We start from the raw sequence: 24266 nt of genomic DNA on the forward strand, positions 1-24266 counted from the left end.
GTATTCTATCACAGTGCGTTAATACTGGTTTATGTTCTGCTCTGCTTTACCATGCAATGACAATGTAACTCAAAAGTAACGCAAGCTTGATGTTCACTGTGATGAATTGTACAACTGTAGGACATTTCACAATGTGAGAAAAGACAGTTTTACATTAAATCCTTTGTGTTTTTTGAGTGGTGAATAAAGGGTTAAACAGCCTTGCAGCTTGTGGGACGTGAGCTGGTGTGGCTGGATGGTGAGACACCTGTCCCTGCTGTCATGAGCTGATGTTAGTCAGCCTGCAGTCTCTCTGCTCTGTCAGTGTGCAGCAGGATCTCAGCACCAGCAGCCCTCTCCCAGTCTCCCAGCAGGGTAAGTCTCTGCAACAAAACCGTTCGTTACTCTGCAACAATATCATGGTGGGGATTCTTGTCAGAGGACTTCTGCAACGCATGATTAATTGATTTATTTAAAGTTTTGATTTTGCAAGAATTAGTAATTGAGGATGGATCAAGAGGAAATAGTTCCTAAAAATGTACTAATTTATGTTTAAAGCCCTTTTAGTGCTTCTAATCCACAACGATGTACTTCAAAGGTAAGGAGTGTGTGTATCAATGCTGTAGCCAGGGCTTTAGAAATCATGAAGTTGTGTGTCCTGTGTGTGGGTTTTATTGGTTAGTGTTTGTCTGGTTTGGTTAGAAAAAAATACTAGTTACGGTGTGCTACTTTAACTCTTTTTCACTTTAAAAACAAAAACTGCTTGTAGCAAAGATTGCAGCAGTGATGAATGTATTATGCGTTCTTAATTTGGTCTTTCAATTGCAACATCAGTTACCATTTTTTACACAAAATCATGGTTGTATAAGGCCAAATATGCCACAGAATCTTATCTAAAAATCTAACATACTGACACGAGGCCCTACTTTTTTAAATTTACAACTGTGCTACGTTCCCCTATAATAAAGAAAATAAAATGACAAGGCCACAGCATTGTCCAAAGGAACTGATACAGTGTCCTCTAAGTATTACATATTCTGCACATTTGAATTATAACTAATTTATCATTCATCACTCATGATATTTAAAACCTTTCTTTTGTGTATGTTTTTATTCATGACGTGATATGAGATCTACAAAGTCTATTTGTAAGTCTGTTTAAACCTACAACCTCCAATCACAGAAATATACAGTTTGGTTCTATTTTGTAAACTACACCCTGGACACAGACAAACTATATTTGATTTCTGGTTCAAATATCTCCGTTTGTTTTCTAATTACACTGTTTGGTGCTGATGGGCAGCTTTTTCTTAACTGGTCTGTCCTTCTCCATAGCCTTTAATTCATTAAATAAATGGGAGCTAAATTACTTTGGCACAAATATCCCATCTCCTTTAAGGATATAACAATTAAAGATGCTAGACGTTGTTTTTCTGATGTTAATAACAACATTTTGATAGGGTTGTTAAATAGGCTATACTTTAGTTATTTCATTTGGATTTCACCTCACAGCATCTTTAAAACAATTAAATGAGAGGAATATTGTGCAGGCATTTGTTTAGGAGACACGGCACCCCTGGTTCGATCAGTGTTATTAATTTAGAGATACATTTGTTTAAAATGAAGGCGGCTGTGGCTCATGTGGTAGAGCTGTGGTCCGCTGATCATATCCCTGTTCGATCCCCGGTCCTTGCAGTCTACATGTTGAAGTGTGCTTGGGCAGGACACTGAACCCCAGATTGTGCGTGCGCAAAATATCTAGTTTAACATTGTAAACCACATGTTGCGGATACAGGGTTACCCCCAACCCCCAACCCCCACCCTTTGGTCAATATTAAATGTCATAAATAGTACCCAGACATACAGTATATGATGTTTGCTCTGCATGAAACCCTGAGATACATTGTGTCTGTATTGTTTTGCACCACATCAGAAATAAATCAGTAAAAGATTGATTTCTATCAGATCACTGTCATTCGACAGGCTTATTCGCTGCACAGGATGATGGAGCAAGCCGGTCACATTAACATCGCGATGATAGAAGATATCAGCACCAACGGGACGGCCCCAGCCAAGGACCACAACAAGCAGCCGTGTGGCTCCACCGTCAGCTTCCACAACATCCAGTACAAAGTGCAGCTAAAGAGCGGCTTCTTCTGTAAAAGGAAAACCAGTCCCAAGGAAATACTGGCCGACCTCAAGTCAGTTTGAACAATCACACCCTCTTCATCTGTTTTACTTGTCAGTTGTATCCGTTTCTCTGTACTTTGCTCGTCTTTCTCTTCTCTCATCACGCAAACAAAAATGCTGTTTCAGAATAATAAGACCCACAATAACATAGAGCTCCATTGTTGTTTTCTCTAATCGTTTACTCACAGAGTTCAGTATGTAGTGTTGTTGATATGGTTTTACAGATGGCTGCTTAATTATTCTTATTTACACACACTCAACACTGCTTCAGATTAAGTACAAGCATTTTCTTAGCAAATAATGTAATTTTAGTAATTTTCAAAAACACAGCTCAATTTGATCATTTTTGGCTAAATATTAAAATTATACAAGTGTTGATTTTGAAGACCGTGTTACAGTGAATTCAGTCTGAAGCAGAACAAAAGTGAATAGTCTCTTACATCCGATGGTATTAAATACAGCTGACATTTCCCATGGAAGAATGTATCATTTCACACAAGTTTTTTGGGGCCTTTTCCCGTCTCAGTGTTAATTATATGATATTAAGCATGGTTTCTTGCATATAATCTCTCTAATACACTTAAGAGCAGTCTGCCAGGGAAACGAATTAAATCCACTGCCAGGCTTTTATTCACGTCTTTTCATTCCGTTTTAAATGACTGACTCTTTTTGGTGCTTTTGTGTAACCTCTCTCTCTGAAGTCAAAGGATTTGCTTTTTCAGAATAGATTTGTTTTGTGTGTGCACTGTGCAGCTTTCAAAAAATCTTCATAAGATCTGTAACACCTGCAAAAGCCTTTCATGAAAATTATTCCATTTAGAATTTGAGAAAATTAATTTAAAAAAGTGATTCATTACATGTCCAAGAATGAATCCACTGTCTTATTTCTCCTCACTTCTCACAACTGTAGTGTGAAACTGAAACAGTGAAGTGCAAATCTTAGATTATGAATGCAAACCGTTTAAATGTACCCCAATCTTTGCCTTTAGATTAATTTATCCATGTTGAATTGGTTACAGAGCATTCTGTGTTATTGTCTTGCAGTGGGATTATGAAACCTGGCCTCAATGCTATTCTCGGACCGACTGGAAGTGGAAAATCTTCGTGAGTATCACAGTGATCTCCAAGAAAAACAAAATAGTCATCTGCATTTCTTGTAGATTAACGTATTAAGTATTGTATTGTTTTTGTTTTGTTAGATTCTTGGATATTCTGGCAGCAAGAAAGGATCCTTCAGGTCTCTCAGGAGAAGTACTCATTGACAAAGCACCACAGCCTCCAAACTTCAAGTGCCTCTCTGGCTATGTGGTTCAGGTGCATTTTAATCCTTTTAATTACTTAAACTTGCATGAACTGATTTTTTTGGCCGCATGTGCGACAAATATTGGCTCTTTAGCTGCTAAATGCTCCACTATGTTCACGAGCTTAGCGCCAACTTTGTCTGTCTGGTTTTAAGTGCTGAACAGGTAGTGTACACTCTGTTTATCAGAGCTTTTTTCACTGAGGCAGCTGCCTGGAACTATGCTGTTCAGAAATGTGAGAGTGAATTCAAACAGTAAAGTTCTGGGCTGTGAAACCAAAAATGTGCCGAAAAACACTATAAAGCTGTGTAAATCTGAGGAGAACTCCACAGTTGGGTGATTGAGCCCTTGTTAATACAAAATATGTTGATTATAGCAGTTTTAAATGCAGGGTTTGCTAGTTTCTAAACTCCGCTAGGTCAACATGCATTACAGGTCTGTGGCCATGTAGACTACAAAACAAATTATCTGATGAAAGAAATCTGACCTTTGACCTCAAGCTCTTGTCTCCTCTCATAGGAAGATGTAGTCATGGGCACCCTGACTGTGAGGGAGAATCTGCGTTTTTCTGCAGCACTGCGGCTGCCCAGCTCTGTGCCTCAAAATGAGAAGGAGGCTCGGGTCAATCACCTCATTAATGAACTAGGTCTCACCAAGGTGGCAGACTCCAAGGTAAATATACACACATTACTTATCTAACCCTCAAGACATCAGGTAAAGGTCAGGATGAACTGAGGATGGTGTTTCTCTCAGGTGGGCACACAACTGACCCGGGGAATCTCTGGAGGAGAGAGGAAGAGGACAAACATCGGCATGGAGCTGATTATTGATCCTTCAGTTCTATTTCTGGATGAACCGACCACAGGACTGGACGCCAGCACTGCTAACTCTGTCCTGTTGTTGCTGAAAAGGTAATTAAAAACAGCTTTTCTGCCATTCCTCTGACTTTATGTTTTATGTTCAGCTCGGTCAGTTCCCCAAAACCACACCTGTATCCACTAAAAATGGTATTTAACACTAAAAACATTTAGCATCTACTGTAATACATTTTTTTCAATTTAATTTATTATTATCATTTCAATAAACAAAGAGCTGCCTCTTTGGACTCATACCATTTCCAAATTGCAGTACTTAATATTAAACATAATTACATTGAAATACACATTAACCTACTATTGGTGTTTTGATCTAACAATGTAATGAATGTGCCTGTTTAATCAATGATAAATGGTTCATTATTCCCACAAATTCATCAAAGATAATGTCAGAGACTACAGAGTGTGGAGTGTACGGCAATAAGTAATTATTTTAGACTTTTACAGTGTAAATAAGGAAAATAAGGAAGGGAACATAGAATATGCTTATTTCTAACTAATAATTGAATATTATGAAACAAAAAAATAAAAAGTATGCATTGCAAGAGTTTTTGTATCAGCTGTAAATCTTGAATTTCTTTAAAAAAATAAAAATAAAAATTAGTTTTTTCAATTTGAAGGCACATTTTTTGTATTCACTATCAAAATATATCTTTACTATGTGTCTTTTCAGAATGGCCAGTCATGGAAGAACCATTATTATGTCCATCCACCAACCACGATACTCCATCTACAGACTGTTTGACACTCTGACTCTGCTGGTTGGTGGTAAAATGGTGTACCACGGCCCATCGCCAAACGCTTTGGACTACTTTGCCAACATTGGTGAGTATGTGGAAACTTATTATCACCAGAAGACACCGTCTTTATATGGTTCCTGATGTTTTTAATGTCACCTGGAAATAAATCTCTATGGCAATAATAATAAATAAATAAATCCGAACATAAAACATCTGACATGTATTGATTTTAAACATTGATCCTTCTGATCTGTGTTCCAGGCTATCCTTGCGAGCCCCACAACAACCCGGCTGACTTCTTTCTGGATGTTATCAATGGAGACTCCACCGCCACAACCACGACCAAAGTGCAAGGCTCTGAAGGTAACGCCAGTTACATATCCCTCCACGAGTGCCACTGTCAACATGATGTCTTTAGCAGCAAACGTCTGTCTTCAAAATACGAAGGATTATTAAACATGTAGATGCATTTCTTTTGTACAAATTCAACATATAACATATAATATAGGTTTTTTAACCCCTTATCCTGACTTCAAGCTTTTCTAATGTTCCTGTACTGAGCTGTCTGTTTCACTTTTCGCGTTTATAGATTTAGAACAGCCTTTGTTTATTAGTTCAGAAAGCTTTAAGTTTATTTGTATTGCACCATTCGCCAAGGTAATTCACTTAATAAAGGTTGATATAAAAAAAACATAAGGACAAGTAAATGTAAGGACACAGATTAGATAGTGAAAGATTAAAAATAAAACACAATAAATAAAAAATAAATATCACAGTTAAAAGTGGGGCAGCAGATCAGACTATATAACTGGACGTTTCTGCAAAAGAGAGTCTACCTCTCAGTGCACCTTCCCTGAATAAATAAAGGTAAAAACAAAAATAGTAATAAATAAATAAAAAGTAGAATATAACAAGGAAGCCATTGTCAAATTCAGTCAGGTGCTGGTCAAACAGGCATTTAAAAAATAAAGAAAGGGATTGCTGTATCACAAAAAAAAGAGAAATTACCAGCTCAAAACTTCTGGATTTTCATTTTAACCTTCTCTGCAAGTGGATGCTTTGCTCATCGAGCTCTTTTGTCAAGAAAATGACATATTTGTCACAATCAGAATCAGAAAATGATCTATTGTCAAGTAACACATACAAGGAATGTGCCTTGGTGGATGGTGCATACATAACCATAAACCAATTAAAAGGAAAAGAATACAAAAATTGTTAAAGAAAGGGTAACAAATGTGAAATATAACAGTAATTGTTAAGAAAGCAAAGATGTTGATGATTGTGCAACAAGTTCAGGAGAGAAATTTTGTGCAATAAATGGGTAAATCGTCCAGGATGTGTGGTTTAGTGCATGATGTCAAAGATGTCGATGGTTGCATAAACTATATCTCCAGAACCTTTTGCACAATGTACGTTATATAGTATAGGTAGAGTATAGTATATGGTTATTATTCTCCCGTCCACACCATTATCTTTTTAATCCAATGCTTAATGGGATTATTAGTGGCTATTGTGAAAGAGTATTTCTAATACTTACTCCTACTATGTCTCCTATGCAAAGATATGGACTTTGCAGAGCTCAGCAGCTCGAGGCAGAGCATCAAAGAGCGCCTGGTAGAGGAATACAGGAACAGCAGCTACTCCAGCGACACAAGAGCTGAGCTGGACCGCATCGTCCAGGATAAGAAGTGTATCTCATGTTCAAAATCCCGCACCATCACCTACAACAGCTCCTTCTTGCACCAGCTACTCTGGGTTCTTAAGAGAACCTATCAGAACCTCATGCTGAACCCACAAACATCTGTTGCCCAGGTATTCATCCCAATTACTCACTTAAAACACAAAAAAAAAAAAAAAAAAGACAAGTCACAAACTTAAAGCCATGTGTTGTTGTCACATTACATACATATAATAATACTTTAATAATTTCCTCTTCACTTTTCCTACTTGGGGAATTGTTGTGGATTAGTTTCTATTTGCATTTTCCAACATTTGTAGACAGAATTCTTTTTTAACCTTTTATCAGTTCCAAGCTAGCTGTTTCCCAGTTTCCAGTCTCTGTGCTACACTAAGTTAACCGGCTGTAGCTTCATATTAACCATTCAGACGTAACAATAGTTTTGATTGGGGCCGGGTTAGTTCAGTTGCTAGAGCGGGCGCACATGTATAGAGGTTTACTCTTTGAAGGACCGGCTGTGGGTTCAGCTCCGACCTGTGGCCCTCTGCTGCATGCCATTCCCCCTCTCTCTCTCCTTTCATGTCTTTATCTGTTCTATGGAAATAAATGCCTAAAATGCCCGAAAATATATCAAAAAAATAAAAAGTTGTTTTGATCTTCCCATGTAATTTACCGAAAAGCGAATAAGTGCATTGCCTGAAATTTTGAACTGTCACTTATTAGCTACTTGTTTAGGTATCATTTATGCTTATGTATATTATATAATTAATTTAATTCTATTCTGACTTTGTTCTGGCTGCAGCCGCTACATTGGCAAGTGTTTAAGCAATAGCTTCCCCAACTATTGATTTTAATAAAAGACATGCTCCAAAAAGGCAAAAACTATGCACAGCACATCATTTTCTATTTATATTTATTGATCTGAAGTCAAGTCTCCTCAGTATTTTGCCATCGTGTCTCAAGTAAGTTAAGCAAGTAAGTTCTCGTTTTGAGACTTAGTGCGATTCAGGTCCAAGTTCCAAGTCTACAGCTCTGAGAGATAAATATTTAATTATATCTCAGTTTTCAGGTTTAAATATGATTGTGCGCTACTATCACAAATTTGTATTTTGTTCAAACACTCCAAAGAGTGAACAGCATGATCAGCATCATCATGAGGATGCACAGACAGCACTTTGGAGAGGTCAAGACTTAATGCTCTCATTAGTCACCCCTATGCGAAATGGCGTCAGAAGTCTCCTCACTTTAAGAATTATTAACAGCTAATTGGCCCTAAATAAGTCAAAATAATCCTCCAAGAGGGTCTCTAGGTGGAGTGGGCGCTTTAATCGGCTTTGATGACTATTGTGACCCCACTTTTGCTTCTTTGGTCCGGGATCTGTACTGATATCATATCTGGCCAAAGCCCCTTGGCATGGCCCGGGACTCATCACATGATCGCATCATGACCTATCACTCCACTCTGCCCCCCTTTCACATGAGGGACTGTGGGGAATGAGGTGAAAAAGGCTCAACCTTATTAGCTTATCCCTTCACCCTGGGAACCGCTTAGTCCCATCATAATCTCTAAATTGTTAGGATTAAATTTGTGTCGCTTTCACTTTTCTCACTCTTTTCTATCATCCTCCCCCCACCACAGGTCCTTGTTGTTCTCTCAGATAGGCCGGCGTGGAAGAGGAGCAAGGTGTCCACTTGACCCCTGACCCTTAGAACACTGGCTTTTTTAGATTGTTGACAATACGTCTATTACAATCTCTCATGTTTTTGTCTCTGCAGCTGGGAGTCAACATTTTCCTCGCTCTCATCGTAGGTGCCATTTTCTTCGGGGTAAAAGACGATCAGAGTGGTGTTCAGAACAGGTGAGAGGCCTGCAGAAATACACACTGCACATGTCCTCAAAAATCCTCTTTTTTAACATAACGTCCTAACCTAACATCAAGCCTAATATATTTACTGAGTTCATATCCTCTGTATTTGTTCTGGTAGTTTGTGTTTTTTAGACACTATTTTAGTTTATTGCAGAAGAGAAGGACTTAAACTCATGAATTCTATAATAATAAATAATAATCATATAATAACTAAACCATTTAAACCACCATCATCCCTTGACGTTTACTCTGCCAAGGAGCACGAATCATAAAGTTAAAAATGACACCTTTTGGTATAGACTTTCCTCTTCCAGGAAAATTCTATCTATTAAAAAGAATTAATGGCTGGTAACTACTAAATAACTGGGATGACATCTGTAGCTTCAACAGCATGTTCATGATGCACAATCTAAAGCTTTACTTGCTTAAACAAATCGGGGCATACGTATAATTTAATGTAATATTTAGATTATTTCTTTTAATCTAGAATATTATGTGGCTATACAGACATGCTTTATTGTTTCCTAATATTTCTTTCAGGTTTTTTAGGCACTAGTCACTTGCTTTTAATGAGGAAGTGTAAAACGTAGAGCAGTTCCTGCATGGTTAATCCTCTTATCATGTTTTATTGTGCACAACCTGGTACTCCCAAGCCCAGTAAAGCATATCAGAAATCTCAATGGTCTCCCTCCTTTTTTCTGTGCATGGTTCAGTGAAATATAACGACCTAATGTCATTATTTTCATGGTCAATGCATAGGCAGTATGGCGGGCACCAGTTTACGCAGCTTAAATGTCTCAAGTTATTCACCCCTCCCTCCTTAATTGGGTGCAGGGCCATTTTGAAGTCACCTTCTAAGTCCCTGTATGTACAAATGGAACCCACCATATGTCTCTGTAGATTACCTGAAACCAGTGTTTATAGATAAACATGTTGCCATAAAAGCCTAAAAGAGACATTCAATGATCAGGTTTTGTTTTGCTGTTCTTGCAGGATGGGTGCCCTCTTCTTCATCACTACCAACCAGTGTTTCAGCACTGTGTCAGCAGCTGAGCTCTTCATCGTCGAGAGGAAACTTTTTGTGTATGTACTCTGTCAGGGCGTCTTGCAGGAGACTGACATCACCATGATATCTATGTAGATAATTCAACATCAATTTGGATTTGTGTGAGTAGAGCTAGAATTTGATTTCTGCTTGGGTTTTCTTGTGACAGGCATGAGTACATCAGTGGCTACTACAGAGTGTCTGTCTACTTCCTCTCTAAGATCCTGTCTGACATCACTATGCGCACCATCACCTCGGTTATCTTCAGCTGTATTGTCTACTTTCTGATTGGTAAGACATCTATAAACTGAGTGATTTGTGGAACACTCGAGATTTCAATCTTTGAGCACTAGATCAAATGCTGTGTTTAAATGCAGATAGTTCAGCATTTATTCTCTAATACCAGTGTGTGTGTGTGTGTGTGTCTGTGTCCTCTCAGGGCTCAAATCCACAGCTGCAGCCTTTTTCATCTTCACGCTGACAGTGACTTTGGTGGCCTACACAGCCACAGCCATGACCATGGCCATCTCAGCTGACCAGAGTGTTGTGGCTCTCGCTAACATCCTTATGACCATCACCTTTGTCTTCATGATGGTGAGGGACACAGCGGCACATCCGCCCTAATGTTATTAGCAACACCCGAGATTTTCCTGCTGTAATGTCAAAATGTAAGCTGTGAGAAAAAGCTTCCGTTTTTGTTGTGTTTTTAGATTTTCTCAGGTCTCCTGGTGAACCTACCCAGCATCATGGACTGGATGTCTTGGCTGAAGTACTTCAGCATTCCTCGCTACGGCCTTGCAGTAAGTTAAAATTAAGAGAAGGGTTTGAAAAGAATTAACTGCAATAAAAGTAATAGTAAGAATTATGTGTCTGTAGTTCAAGAGAAAGGAGTTACGAAAAAAAAAAAAAAATGTAATGCAGTTTCACATCTTTATCAGCATAGTCTTCATGGGAAGATGGTTGTACAGTAAAAATGTCTGCTCTCAGAGGACTGTGAACACCCTCCTTACAGAGTTTATTATTTAAAAACAGACCATATGCTTCTTTAATCGCCATAGTTCAGCATGCAGTCTTAGTCTAGAGTCTAATCTTCTATATTTACTTTGATCTGCTCAGCATTCTTTGACTATGCCGTCTATGTTCAGGCCTTGAAGATCAATGAGTTTGTGGGTTTGAAGTTCTGTGACGAGGCTGTGATCCGAAACACCAACATGTCGGCTACAGCGACAAACTGCAGTGTGAGCTCCGCCGGCCTGACGTGAGTAGACCCGCATGCTGTGTATGTTCTGGTTGTGTCTTACTGGTTTTTAGTGACAAATGACTGACCTTGTGACAAATTATGGCATTTCCAGTCTAGCTAGTCCCCAATGCCAAATGTTAGAAGTTGACATTTTAAGAATCCTAGAAATCATTCCAGTTGAAAAACATTTATGAACCAAAGAAATCTGACATGTGTTATTTCAGATGTACAGGAGAGCAGTATCTGGACTACCTGGGAATAGAGTACACCACCTGGGGGCTGTGGGAGAATCATGTGGCTCTGACTGTTATGACATTCATATTCCTTGTCATTGCTTATCTGAAACTTCGCTACATCAAGAAATTCACTTAAATATGTGATTATGTATCTTTTATTTTTGTCTTCAAGAAACCAGGCCAGTTAATATTCACCAAAATTGCTACCATTAAAGGAATAGTAACATATTTTAGGAAACTTTTTTTTGCTTAGAGTAAGATGAGACTCATACAACTCTCACTCTTCACTGTTTCCCTTGCCGGGACTAATAAAGTATGTCTTCTTCTTTATGTTTGTGCACTAAAATGGCTTCTATGGGAGGCAGTTAGCTTAGCTTAGCATGAGGACTGGAAGTAGGAGGAAACAGCTAGCCTGGTTCTGTCTAAAATAGAAATAAAAATAGATCTACCAGCTCACCATTGTCTTGTTTGTTTCATCCTTGCATGAACAGAAAAGTAAAAAAGTACTTCTGTGCAGTGCATCCGTTGGTTGCCCAGCAACATTAAATGATGACAGGACTCTGGGCTGTCATTTACCGATAAATAGTTACAGCATGTATGTCCGTATAGAACCACAAACTGTTGGTTTAGCTTTAAAGCCTTTTTTTTTTACTTTGAAAAGCCCCCCCTGCTTCTTTATGCTAAGCTAAACTAGCAGTAACACAACCTAGACATGTTATCAACTCCAGCAGACAGAGAGTACAATTGTAAATGTATTTAGCTGATCTAGTTAGCTAGCTAAATGCTAGAAGTTTGGTGCTGAGCTAGCTGTTTGGTGCTTTGGTGAAACCAACCCAAAACTGATGTTATGAGAGCGGTAAGAGTAAAACAAAACAGTTACGCTGTGTGACATAAAACCAAAACAGTGAGTTGATAGATATTTGATTCATTGTGAATATAAAAATATTGATTATTAGAGCAGCTTTACTGTAAATATACTGTATAAGAGTGTTGATCTTCTCATCTTTCTCTAAGTGAATACACACAATTTTTCCCAAAATGTATATTTCTTCCAGTGTGTCAACGGTTTGCACTTGCCGTCCATACTTGGATATTCAGTACAGGTAAAATAAAAACCTAAATATAAACATCTGTTTTATCATCTTTGGTGAAAACCATGTGTCTCCAAAATGTTAACTTTTTAGGAGCTGATTGCTGACAATATTCTTTATTTTTCACACTGTTGGAGCAGTTTTTAAAGTCCAACAGAAGAGTTTTCAGACGTGTAGGAATTTCAAGATTTTTCACAAGTAAATGACATGGATAAATTTGTGATGTGTTTCTTATTTATGAATGTATTATTTTAAAATCAGACTATGCCTTTTTTCTGTACTTTTGTAACTCAGTAGTCTCATTATTCAGCTTTCGCACAATTTCTTGATTGCGCTCAGCACGGATTATTTGTAATTGTAGATATTGTAGAAGGATGACTAGATACTATATTTGTGTTAAGCTTTTCTGTTGTTCCAAAGAAAATTACATACGTATACATTTGTATTATGATACAGCCTTTTGAGAAAATGTATAAACGTTTTCATGTAACATTGGTCTCTGTGGATTTTCTCGATGCATTGCGTTTGTAAACTAACAGTTATTCTGTTGAATGTGTTTAAGTGTTGATAATGATCATATTCAAGAGAATATTTGGCAACACTTTATTTACAGCTCTGTAATTTTTCTAATAATTTCCAAGGAAGTTTGTACTTTTGTAGTATTATTGTTTCTTGGTATTGGTCGGCGCACAGCAGGTCAGCTGCACCGGCACACATGTGATATTTATCTACAAGTTTGAAGATACAATTTAACATGCAGTATATAAAGACAAATATTGACAAAAAATATTTGATTATAATGGAGCTGTTCTTTCAAGAAAATCAGCAGCTAATTATAAACTCCATGCACCGAAATACAACAACTGAAATAACACAATGTTTTCTTCATATCCTCCATAATTAGTTCTCTCTATTATAATCTAATGGCTTTATATTTAATGAAGACTTCATCCTAAATACATATAGTATCTGGTATTGTCAATGTTAATGTTAAAAAAGGAAGACAGTGTTTTAGATCCTTTTGTTACTGAGTCTTATTTATGATTGTTGTCTTGTCACTTAAACTGAATCACAATCCAAAACAGAGAAAGTAAAATTAATTAAACAAACTTATATTTTAATAACACTTTATTTGGCATAACAGATTTAAAAAAGAAATAGATTGTAAAAAATAAAAAAGTAAGGCACAGAGAAAACATAATAAATGCATGGGTTTCCCATGAACACTAGATGCACTCCAAATCGAAGTTTGTTTTAAGTTACAATATGTATCATAAAATGGTAATAAGCTATTAAATTCGAAAGCTTAATTGATGTACAGAGGATGAGTAAATATGACAGAATGTGCCACACTTATACCTACTGTGTATTAAAATGATAAAAATAATAATAATCAGCATAATTAACAGTCATAGAAATGTCTTTTTGGTATTCGTGTAAATGCTGCGTGCGATGTGTGGGTTATCAAAAGCCGGTAATACTAAAATCATACACTGTGTATTTGCTGACTACAACTGAGTATTCTTGCAGGTTGGTGTATTACATCTAATACTGTGATGTAACATTGTACTGTAAATCTTCATTATTCTTCAACCACTTTTAAACATTTTCATGTTTCCTTTCATTGTGCTGTTAAAGTAAGACTCGATAATAGCTTAGGTGAATACTTTATATGTCTCAGAGGAGAACCTCCATCACTTTCAGTGCATTTAAATATTTGAAGTATGTTTAATTTGATCACCTCCTTTGAAATATGTCAAGAAATGGTATCTTATTTTCTTTTGCAAAACTGGTCACTGCAGGGAAATTTCCAGTGGCGAGCTTTCTCACCAGAGTGGAATATTCTCACCAGCGGGCCGAGCCCTCACACATGGCTGCCCCCGTTTGTGCTTGTGTCGAGGCCGTCGGTGGACAGGGAGGAGGATGGGCGCGGCCGGGGGCCGACGGGAGTGGCGGGCTGCAGGTGGCTGACCTGTGAGACCATATCATCAGACTCCCATCGCTCCAGTTCCTCCCTTGCCAGCCTCTCCATCTGCTCCCTGTGGACGTCTGTGTCCCGTCCCAGACGCTCATCCTGACAGACAAAAACAGATTAAGTTGTACAGCTTGTTCACATGCAAGAAATCCGACAATGCAGGATATCTGACAACGTTGTAACCTGGTACCTGCACATACTGTACATGCAGCAGGACAGTGTTCCCATTTCTCCCCACACCTAACTTTATTATGGAAGCATGGCTTATTTATTTCATTTATACTAGTGATTTAAGAAGAAATGTGGTTGAGGAAAAATCCGTTTTTTTTTTTCCTCGAGAACAGAAACTGTCTCAAAGACGACCTGCAATAACAGATTTTTTTGGCCACTTGGGGTGCTGAAGAAACAAGCTGCTGATATATTACCAACTTTTAAGATGTTATTGAAAACTTGTAATCAGTTGCCTATCATCACATCCATCAGATACAGAGGAACATTATTCTAGTATATTAAGTCATATTTCAGGCCACCTTGTAATTGCAAATAAAAAATTCCCTCTGTTTTTTTGTCTCTACCAACTCTTCAGAAACATCTGGCTCTTTAGCTTCTAAGTGCTCCACTATGAGCTGACTGCATCTCACCTCCATGACTCCATCCAGCAGTCTGCCGAGCACATCTCTCCTTTTGAGTTTAGCTCTCTCCATAGTTTCCAGCTTCACGATCACGGCATCTATCTTGGACACTATGCTGCCGATGGAGTGCTCCATCCTGTCCACACGTCTCACCAGCCTGAGAAACACAAAGCCGTTAGTTCCCTTTATTTGATTAAATGTTAATGTGTCATACTACTGCTATTCACTTGAATGAGAAAGTGTAGACAAACTTTTGACTGGTACTTGATGGATTTTATAAATTATGTATTTATGTATGTATGATTCTGACACTGTTTTTAGTTCAACTTTCATTAATGATTAACAACATAATAGTAACAGTTCCATACACTTGAAATTCTTCATAGGAGACCCCCCCTGAGCTGCTGCCACGGCGTCGAGAGCTGTGGCCGCTATCCTCGTCATCATCTTCCTCCGAGTCGTCCTGGGTACGAGGGAAGCTCCGCCCGCTGCTGGGTCTAGTCAGCGAATTGCGTTCCAGATCCAAGTCCTCCTGGCGAGCGAGCAGAGACACACTGAACATCGGCAGGCTGAGTGTACGAGTGTACGCTGACACATACTTGCAGGGTAAGTAGCTGTTGGCATCACCACTCACTCTCTCTTTCTCCAGGTCGTCTCTCATCTGCTGGTGTTCATGCTCCGTCAGCTCCTGGTCGCCATCGCGATCATACTTGGCAAAGATGGCCTGAATCTCTGCGTCTGTGTGGCCCTTTCTAAGCAAAGATAAAAATCAACAACACACTCAGGACACGAAGCATACGATATTTTATTTACAAACCCAAAACATTGAAATAACATCGTAAGAGTTAATAGCTTTCAGCCGTGTTTGAAGTTTTGTTCACCCTTTAAGGTCCTGGCGGAGTTCATCAATGTTTAGTTTGCCCCCGGCCTGGCGTAAACTGTCCGAGATGTCGTCTACTGCCGTCTTCTTCAGTCTCAACTTCATCAAAGCTTTGTTACAACCCTTAAAGAGAAGAACACTTTAACTTACATTTGGACTTACCTTAAAAAAAGCAAATAACAGTTTGAGGTAATACACATACTACAATTCTGCAAAAGTAAACTAGCAAACATGTTCCCAGGATCTGATGCTATCTGCTCCCTCTGTCATTAAGATGAAGTCACTTTGTATCATTTTTTGTTATGGAGCTGGCAATCTTTGATACCATTCTGGTGTGTTACCTGAAACATTCCGGATTTCCTGCAGCGTTGCAACTCATCAGAAGACATTTCAGTTTCATTAAATATATCAAGCTTCAAGGAAAACAACCAACCACTCCACTAACACCTTGACTGCAGGAAACCCTAGGATTTTCAATACAATATAATATTTCCAAAACAATATTCTTTTTCTTTTCTAATATTTTTTCTAATAACATTTTTTCAACATCTGGATCTGTAAGTATATAAAACCAGACCCAAACATTGCAATATTGCGAGTAGCTTATGGGGCCGTTATCTTATTATTGCCATGGCGGCTTCTGCTTATTTAATGGATTTTATCTGTCCTGACAAAATGAATGATATATGTAGTTCAATACCTTTTTAATGAGATCAGACATTTCCATCTCAGTCCTCTGCTGGGACATGTCGGCCTTCACCTCAGAGTAAGTGTCATTAATGATGGCCAGGAACATGTTCTAAATAGACAGGATGAGAAAATGTGTTCTTGTGTTAGCGAGGAGGCGCGTGCAAACAACATGAATGAACAGTTGACTAAACCCTACTCACCATAAGAATAAAGAAAATGAAGAATACAAAGGTTGTAAAGTAGATAGGTCCGAGAACTGGATTCGCCTCCTCTATTTCTGAGAACTCAAAGTCTCCCAGAATGATACGGAACTGAGTAAATCTACACAAACAGAAGGAACATTTTTAAACAAAAGAAAAACATCAGAGGTGATTTTACATCTATTTATGTGTAAACTATATTTTGAATTACGTACATGCTGGCTTGGAAAGTGCTGAAATCATTGACTTGAGTTCCAAACACCAGATAGGCTAGCTGAGCATACGCCAGGAAGATGATGAAGAACATGATGGCAAAACCAACAAGGTCTTTGGCACAGCGAGACATGGTGCCAGACAGCTGACTCATGGTCTTATTGAAGTTGATGAACTTAAAAAGCTAAGAGATGAGACAAGTTATCGGCATTAGTTGACTTTACAGTAGTTTGCTTCTTATGTTTCCACTATGGTATCTTTGGAGTTATTATGAATCTAAGCAAAAAGTTGTGTACCTTGACCCAGGAAAAAAAGACGATGACCGCGGCCACGTTGTTGAACTGGACCTGCAGGTTGGCCAAATGCTCAAAGCTGGGGTGAGCAGTGTGGTTCTCCAACAGGCCTTTAAGATGGTTGCCAACCATGGCGGTTCTGGTTATGTTCATGATGATCGCAACAACACTCAACTGAAAAAAGAACAACAAACTCAGTCAATCCTGTTAAAAATTACTCTATATTGACTTTAGTAATCCCAGAGAAATAGGCCTTTGATACCCACCACAACAATGAGAACATCCAGACAGTTCCACAAGCTCTTGAAGTAATGCAAGCGGTGGATGCGGATCTCCAGCACTTCCTCCACCACGTAGTAGAGGATGAATAGACAGAATGCCACCTCACACAGACCCACAAAGTAGTCCCAGCTGGACACATATCGTATCAGACGCACTGTTTGGAACTGCCAGGAAGTCACCACCCCACCAGTAGCAGGGAACTCCACCAACAACCTGACAAATGCATCCAATCAGATCAACTATTATTATTCATACACTGTTACTTTTATATTTTGACAATAAATTAAGATTCTCCCAACAATTTAGCATGGCTGATGTACTGGTATTCATGTTTCCCTTTTCAGACTGTACTGAGTATAACAAATAATTGATTTGTTGATTGGCAGAAAATTCACCAGCATTTTTGATAATCAATGAATCATTTAAGTCAGTTATCAAGCCTTTCATTGTTCACTGTTAATGATTCCTCAAACGTGGGGTTGTGTGTCTTTCCTATTTCCTATTTTATTTTTTTTAAAGTCACCTTGGGCTCTGAGAAATTGTCATTTAGATTTATTTTTTTAATTGAATAAACCAGCAACAAAATATAAAATTGGGTGCCTTCTTAAAGAATGTTTTTCCTCTGTTAAAATTATTTTTGTTGAATTTCATTTCTACCTGGTGCCATTGTTTTTACAAATATTGTATTGTACAGTATATGTTCTTTAAATTCCATACTATGTCAATGAATGCGGAATCTAGAAGTAATCATGAGTCACGGCCCTGGATGGTGATTGATGATTCTCACCTGGCGATGCAGAAAAGATTGATGTTCCCATTGTAGACAGAGAAGTCGAGAAACACCGCTCTGGTGCCTCTGTCCAGCCACAGGTGGTCTTTCAGAAACTGCAGTTGGGTGGCTGACTCCTCTTTCGTACGAGACAGGTCTTGGTAGTATCCTCCACCTCCATATTTAGATATCTGGCCCCAATAACTGCTCCCATTCATGTTACTCTCTGCTGTATACACCCAGCTGAGAGAAACCAAAAAGAACTGATTTAGGATGTACACATTTGTTAGTGTAATACATATGATACAGCTCATAGCCTCTTTTTAACATTAAGATTAAGATTCATTAAGATTAATGTATCGTTTATTAGTCCCACAAGGGGAAATTTACACTCTGTTGTTATTACACACATTACACACAGGTCTAAATTATACACACATGCTCAGTACCTACATGCACTAAATGGAGAGATGTCAAAAGGGAGGGGGCTGCCCACGGAAAGGCACCCCGAGCAGTTGGGAGTTCGGTGCCTTGCTCAAGAGCACCTTGGCAGTGCCCAGGAGGTGAACTGGCACCGCTCCAGCTACCAGTCCACCACCATACTGATAATATAATATAACTGAAAGCAATCAAACTGAATTGAAAAATGCTTGGACTTACGCAGTTCCTTTCTTGGGGCCAAAGGAGGTTGTGTCTTCGTTGGTTGGGGTGTACATGTTGTAGCAGTCGTGAACTTCATCTCTCAGATCTTCGTGGATGGAGCAGGACTCGTTACGGACTTTGACCTGCCGGAGCCGTGGCACCCCGAGGAGGAGGTTCTCATAGTAGATAAGACTCTGATTCTCTGGCAGGCTCTTGTTGTTGTACCACACCTCCCAGTACATGCCATTGAGGAAAGGTCCCTCTGTGAACTGTAAGCAAAGGACAGGTAGGATTTTGACACAGAAGTGGTCAGACGGAGGTATTCAGACACGAGAAACTGTGATTTCAAATTTAGTTTACCACGCAAAATGATGTTTATTTTCAAAAATCAAGCGTAGCACAGCTTCTGATGTTTCACAGTTTGGGGTATTTGTCATGTAAAAAAATGATCTTGCTACAATCCGACTATTGAAAGACTTTACTAATGTGTTTAAGGGTTATAGGTACTGCACTTTTTGCCTATGCTCTATCAATATTTTCTTCCTTTGTTTTAATTCTTCTATGTATTTCTGCTGAAATGGAACTAAAATTTTGACCCGCATTTCCCATGTGTGCTTACATGAAAAAGCACCAATGTACACTATTTGATGGCATTATTCTCTGATGTAGCTCTGCAGATTAAAAGCTTTTTTTTTTTAAGGAAGAGGTCGACCTTTTGAGAAAGTTACTATGAACTTTCTCGCCGCAACTTCCATGAGAAGACTGATACCACTCTTACGACTGCATGGTAAATATGAAAGAGGAGATGCTGAGTTTAGCATAAACTGAAATCCGGGGAAACAGCTAGTCTTGTTCTGTAGGTAAAAAACCCCCGCCTACCAGCATCTCTAAAGCTCACATATTAATTAGGTGGTGTACCTTTAAGCACAGCCAGGCTAGCTGTTTCCCAGTTTCCATTCTGTATGTGTCTTTATGTGCTGCTGGTTGAGCCTTATATAACAGATCTATCTAACTCAAACCAGGAAAGAAAAAATGTGTATTTTTTCACATGACTACTCCTTTTAATTACATCCAACCAATGGGTGAAGAATGATTTTGAAAAAAGCACCATCTTAAAGACATTTTTAAAAAGCAGAGATGAATTTTGCATTTTACCGTCCAGAAATCCTCCATGGTTGAGAGGCTTCTAAAAGAGGAAGGATCCCCGGCAGAAAGCGGTGTGTCCAGGAAAAGCTGAGACATGACTTTGGTATAGTAGTACATATTGGCACTCACCATCCCATAAGTCACTGCAGAGCAAATCACAATATGACAAACATTATTAATAGCCTTATTCCTATTATCACTAACTAGAGCACTAGCCAAAATGCAGAATGACAAACAGCAGAATTAACAGAGTGAATTGTTTTTTGTACACGAATATGGTCTTTGCATCTAGTATGAGGATGCAAAGACTTGACGAACACCAAAAGTAAACTCAAAATTAGGTTACACATTACGATTCTCTGTAGCATTCAGCGTTCATCTGGGAGCAGCTCTGGAAACTACTTTACTGCCTGGCAAAATATGCCTCAAACCATTCTGTCAGAAAATCATTTCCTGATCCACCCTAAACCACTGTTTGGGATTTTTGTTGCAGCAAAAAGAGAGTAGAGAAACTTTACCATATGATAAATGTGGGATTTCCATCTTTTTTTTTGCCATCCCAAAATGTGACCTGTGTTGGTATCTAAGCCACCAAACGAGTGTCAGAGTTTTGGTTTTTAGCTGCCAAAACCATTAAGCATATACACTTTGAGCTTGGAAAATAACTTTTTAGCTACAAGAAAGGTACCCAGGCCGACATATTTTGTGGCACATTTCAACTGTCCAGTTCAGTCCAGGACTAACTTTTAGGACACAAGCACCTAAATGACACACATATTTTGAGCATGTTCCTTATAATATGTACCCATGTAAGGCTACATGTATGTTTATGTGCTGCCCAATGTGTGTATATGTTATTAATTGTTATAGTATACTTTCTTGCAGTAACTATACAAGGAATAAATATACTTTACTGTCTTGAACTTAGAGAAAATGATGCTATAGGTGCCGACTGACATACTAGTTATGACATACTAAATTGCTAATTATTTGGTTTTGGTATTCTGAGATTGAGTTTTCTTTCACACCCCAAAGAACAGTTAATTTCAATTTATTTGCCAATTTAAAAAATAAGCTGATTTGTAATGCATACTTACTGTTTGGAGAATACCTAATTTTGCCATATTTCCAGTGTGAAAACACTACCTAATTTAACTTCTTTAATTTTAATTTAATTTATACTGTTTATTTATCCACACTGGGGAAATTACAATTTACACTCTGTTTGTTAGTAATGACTACACACAGGCGTGAAATATACACACGTACTACATAACCAAAAAACGGAGACAATTATTATGAAGAATAGAAGTGGGACACAGTTGGAGAGTAGAAGGTGGGCTGTGTAGTAACAGGGGCTTGTAGCACATGATCATTTCTATCTATCCATATCACTTTTCCCTTATGTTATCATATGTGAGTATGTGTATGTGAGTATATATGAAGGGCATGCCAACCAACCTTAGCATGAATATTGTAATTTTGCAGACATTTTGAGTGTTTACTTACAGATACAAATAGTGATGAGGAATGCAACATATGTAACCGTCTCCCTCAGGACGTTCCTGAGGTACCTCTCTCGACTGTTGTCACTGTCCTCCATCAGCTCTGTGCCCCACAGAACTGCAAAGAAAAAAAAAAAGAAAAAGTCTTATACTGGTATTACCGGAATTAGTTATTAGTTCCAGGAAATGTCTTTATAACAGACAGTATAAGCTCTACATATGGTTTGATGTTATATTTGATTATATAATTGTTGATTTTTAATTTGCAGACTTGTATGAAGCACTGTGTAATCTAGATTTTGAAAAGTGCCCTTGTAGAATGATGATGAGGATTATTATCATTATTATTACTACCACAATGCGTTGGACTTTAGTAGCTGTCTACTGTAGGGGAACTGATAACAATAAAGGGGAGGGTGGCAATTCTAATGGCAAATGTTTTCTTCATATAGTATGGGGAAAGTATTACTATAAATCCGTGACATAACTCTACAAATCTGATTGACGTTTTACTGTACAGGGAAACAATTTGATGAAGTTTGGTCGTCTTGATGAACTTCACAGCCCTATTAAACCCTGACTACGACGTATTTATACATCAGCATTATGATAATATTCCGTAGAAAATTATTAAACCAGTCTATGAAGTTTTGCAAAGCATAAAGTGAGTGACTAACTTCTGATTTTTTGGAGTATCTGCTTCATACAGCTGCGGTGGTCATGCCTGTCCTGCTGCCGGGCATCCACTGTCGGGGTCGGGTAGAGTCCTCCACGGGGGATGTGGGTGCTGCTGCCCGCGCCGGCGTAGCTGCCTAGGCCGCTGCTGCAGCTGCTGCTAGAGGCCGTGGACACCGACCTCCTCCCGGGACTCGCTGGAGGCCAGTCGGCTTGCATAATCTCATCCTCGGGCTCAAAACCCGGGTTATCCCGACTCCACGCTTGTCTTGACGGCGGGGACGGGGTGCCTATTACTCCCCCGAGACCGAGGTCTTGATGCTGGATGTTCTCCATCTCTATCCCTTCGCTTGAGTCTAGTCTGTTCGGCAACCTGCCAGTCTGGCTCTGCGGTAACTTTAGCTGCTGCGGTCTGACTCGGGATGAACTCATGGTCCAGTTAGCTAGCAATTTAGTTTTTTATCTAGTGCGGGGCATCTAAAAAAAAGTTCACCGTTTTGCAAAAACGCATAGCCAGCGCCAGTCAGTTAGTTTTCACTCGAAACAAACCGCTTAGAAAACTTTCCGATCTTCAATTGCGTCTCAAAAAGCGATGTCTTCCATTATAAAGCAATGCCTTTAAAGCGTTTAAAGTTGTTAACGTTACCTAATAATCTATTCAAGTTGTTACCTATTAAGCTATTTACACGAAACTGATGCCCGCATCACAATGCCGTGTTTATGTGGAAGCAGAAAGATACTTTTCTTGCCCCAGGACAGCCATCTTGTTCTTGAACTGTTCCCCTAAAAATCCTCATTCTCATTTTACGGGACTCAGATTACATTAGAAGGCATGATGTCGCAGTAAAGGATGGAAAACACCTCCGTGGAAAAAGTAATAAAACAAATTAGGAAAAAAAAAAAAAAAAATCGTTCCTTACGTTTTTGTACGCAGGTTGGGGTCTATTTATATTATTTTTTCTTTGCACATTGGGATTGTTTTTTGGTTTTGTAATAATCTGAATTAAGTAGCTACTACATTTCTATAACATCTTTTTTAAAAACGATTACTGAATCCTGTATGAAGACTTGCATTTGTTTTTTATAATGTAGCTAGGTAGTAATAGTATTTTAGATTACAGCTAGACATAACCTAGCGTTAGCTACATAATTTATGTATGTTTAGTTCCGCAGTTGCTATGACAACAATGCACTAAAAGAGGAGTTCACGCGCAAGAGGCCTTCATTTGAAGAAAACTACTCTAGAATCTAGATCACGCTCACCTTTTATAGTTGCTTATATGTATGGATGCAATAAAGTTTTAAACATTAAGTAAAAAGACATTTTTGAAATAGATAGCCTAGGCCTGCATTGGGGAGGGGGGCTTGTTGGGTTAAGTGTCCAGTTTTCAACCAAGTTTGGGACTGTACATTTTTTTTTGCCTGATTCGCTAACTGCTCATATTTCAAAATAAAATGTCAACAGCTCTGTAAACAATTTTTGTTTAACTCTAAATATAGCAGTTTCTATAGATTTATAATCCCAACCTCCCTCAAAATGTAAATGACCCCCTTAAGGCTGTAAATTGGTTGTCAAAGAAAGCCGTCTTCATAGAAAACACAGTTAGGTGACTTGCCGAGGTATATTAATCATTGAATTTTATTTATATTATATTTGCTACTTAGGTTCACACTGTACTTTTTTATTTTCATACTGTACCCCATATTTAACTCTTCATTTTTAACTGAGCAACAAAATACATAGGGCCTACTGACGTATTCTTCTGTTATATTTGTTGTAAGTGTTTTTATTCGATGTTGTGATAATTCTATTTAATTTTGTTACTAATATGATGGTGCATGCATTATCTGCTTAACCGAAAGTATAAGACACAAAACTTGTTTGACCACTTGATGGCGCTCATTATCCAGATTTATTATGCCCCACACCAGTGACCAGACTAGAAAAAAACATCAGGAACCATATCCGCATTGTGAAACACACTTGTATCAAAGCACAATTCTGCATGATAACTGTGAGCAAAATCTGTCTAGGTCTAGGTGCGCATATGGGCTACTGCTATTGTTTTAAGACAGATTTTTGTGGTGCAACTCAAAATAATTTTTCATCACATCTGCCAA

At 38.4% G+C, this 24266-nt stretch overlaps 2 protein-coding genes across 5 annotated transcripts; one reads left to right on the forward strand and one right to left on the reverse strand.

The window, feature by feature from the left end:
- The first annotated feature begins 252 nt into the window (after positions 1 to 252).
- On the forward strand, positions 253 to 11617 carry LOC117958733 (broad substrate specificity ATP-binding cassette transporter ABCG2-like). 3 transcript variants are annotated; one of them, XM_034895336.1, is made up of 16 exons: positions 253 to 354; positions 1945 to 2180; positions 3214 to 3273; positions 3369 to 3483; positions 3990 to 4142; positions 4224 to 4381; positions 5019 to 5170; positions 5347 to 5448; positions 6647 to 6897; positions 8540 to 8622; positions 9625 to 9714; positions 9846 to 9967; positions 10116 to 10270; positions 10387 to 10476; positions 10822 to 10934; positions 11141 to 11617. In XM_034895336.1, the coding sequence occupies exons 2-16, from the start codon at positions 1981 to 1983 to the stop codon at positions 11286 to 11288; spliced, it is 1992 nt and encodes a 663-aa protein (XP_034751227.1). In that variant the 5' UTR covers positions 253 to 354; positions 1945 to 1980; the 3' UTR covers positions 11289 to 11617. The 3 variants fall into 3 exon arrangements, with proteins under 3 accessions (XP_034751227.1, XP_034751217.1, XP_034751236.1); XM_034895326.1 differs by having other exon boundaries at positions 261 to 354; positions 1963 to 2180; XM_034895345.1 differs by having other exon boundaries at positions 261 to 354; positions 1980 to 2180.
- A 1735-nt stretch (positions 11618 to 13352) lies between these two features.
- pkd2 (polycystic kidney disease 2) lies at positions 13353 to 22988 on the reverse strand. 2 transcript variants are annotated; one of them, XM_034895315.1, is made up of 15 exons: positions 22148 to 22988; positions 21475 to 21588; positions 19975 to 20108; positions 18838 to 19088; positions 18196 to 18420; positions 17393 to 17621; positions 17130 to 17300; positions 16836 to 17017; positions 16621 to 16741; positions 16431 to 16529; positions 15732 to 15853; positions 15485 to 15602; positions 15219 to 15379; positions 14860 to 15007; positions 13353 to 14317 (listed from the first exon to the last, which is right to left on the reverse strand). In XM_034895315.1, the coding sequence occupies exons 1-15, from the start codon at positions 22575 to 22577 to the stop codon at positions 14108 to 14110; spliced, it is 2715 nt and encodes a 904-aa protein (XP_034751206.1). In that variant the 5' UTR covers positions 22578 to 22988; the 3' UTR covers positions 13353 to 14107. The 2 variants fall into 2 exon arrangements, with proteins under 2 accessions (XP_034751206.1, XP_034751197.1); XM_034895306.1 differs by having other exon boundaries at positions 15219 to 15382; positions 22148 to 22983.
- Positions 22989 to 24266: the final 1278 nt, after the last annotated feature.

The sequence above is a fragment of the Etheostoma cragini genome, chromosome 2, assembly GCF_013103735.1.
Source record: "Etheostoma cragini isolate CJK2018 chromosome 2, CSU_Ecrag_1.0, whole genome shotgun sequence".
Lineage (NCBI taxonomy): Eukaryota > Metazoa > Chordata > Actinopteri > Perciformes > Percidae > Etheostoma > Etheostoma cragini.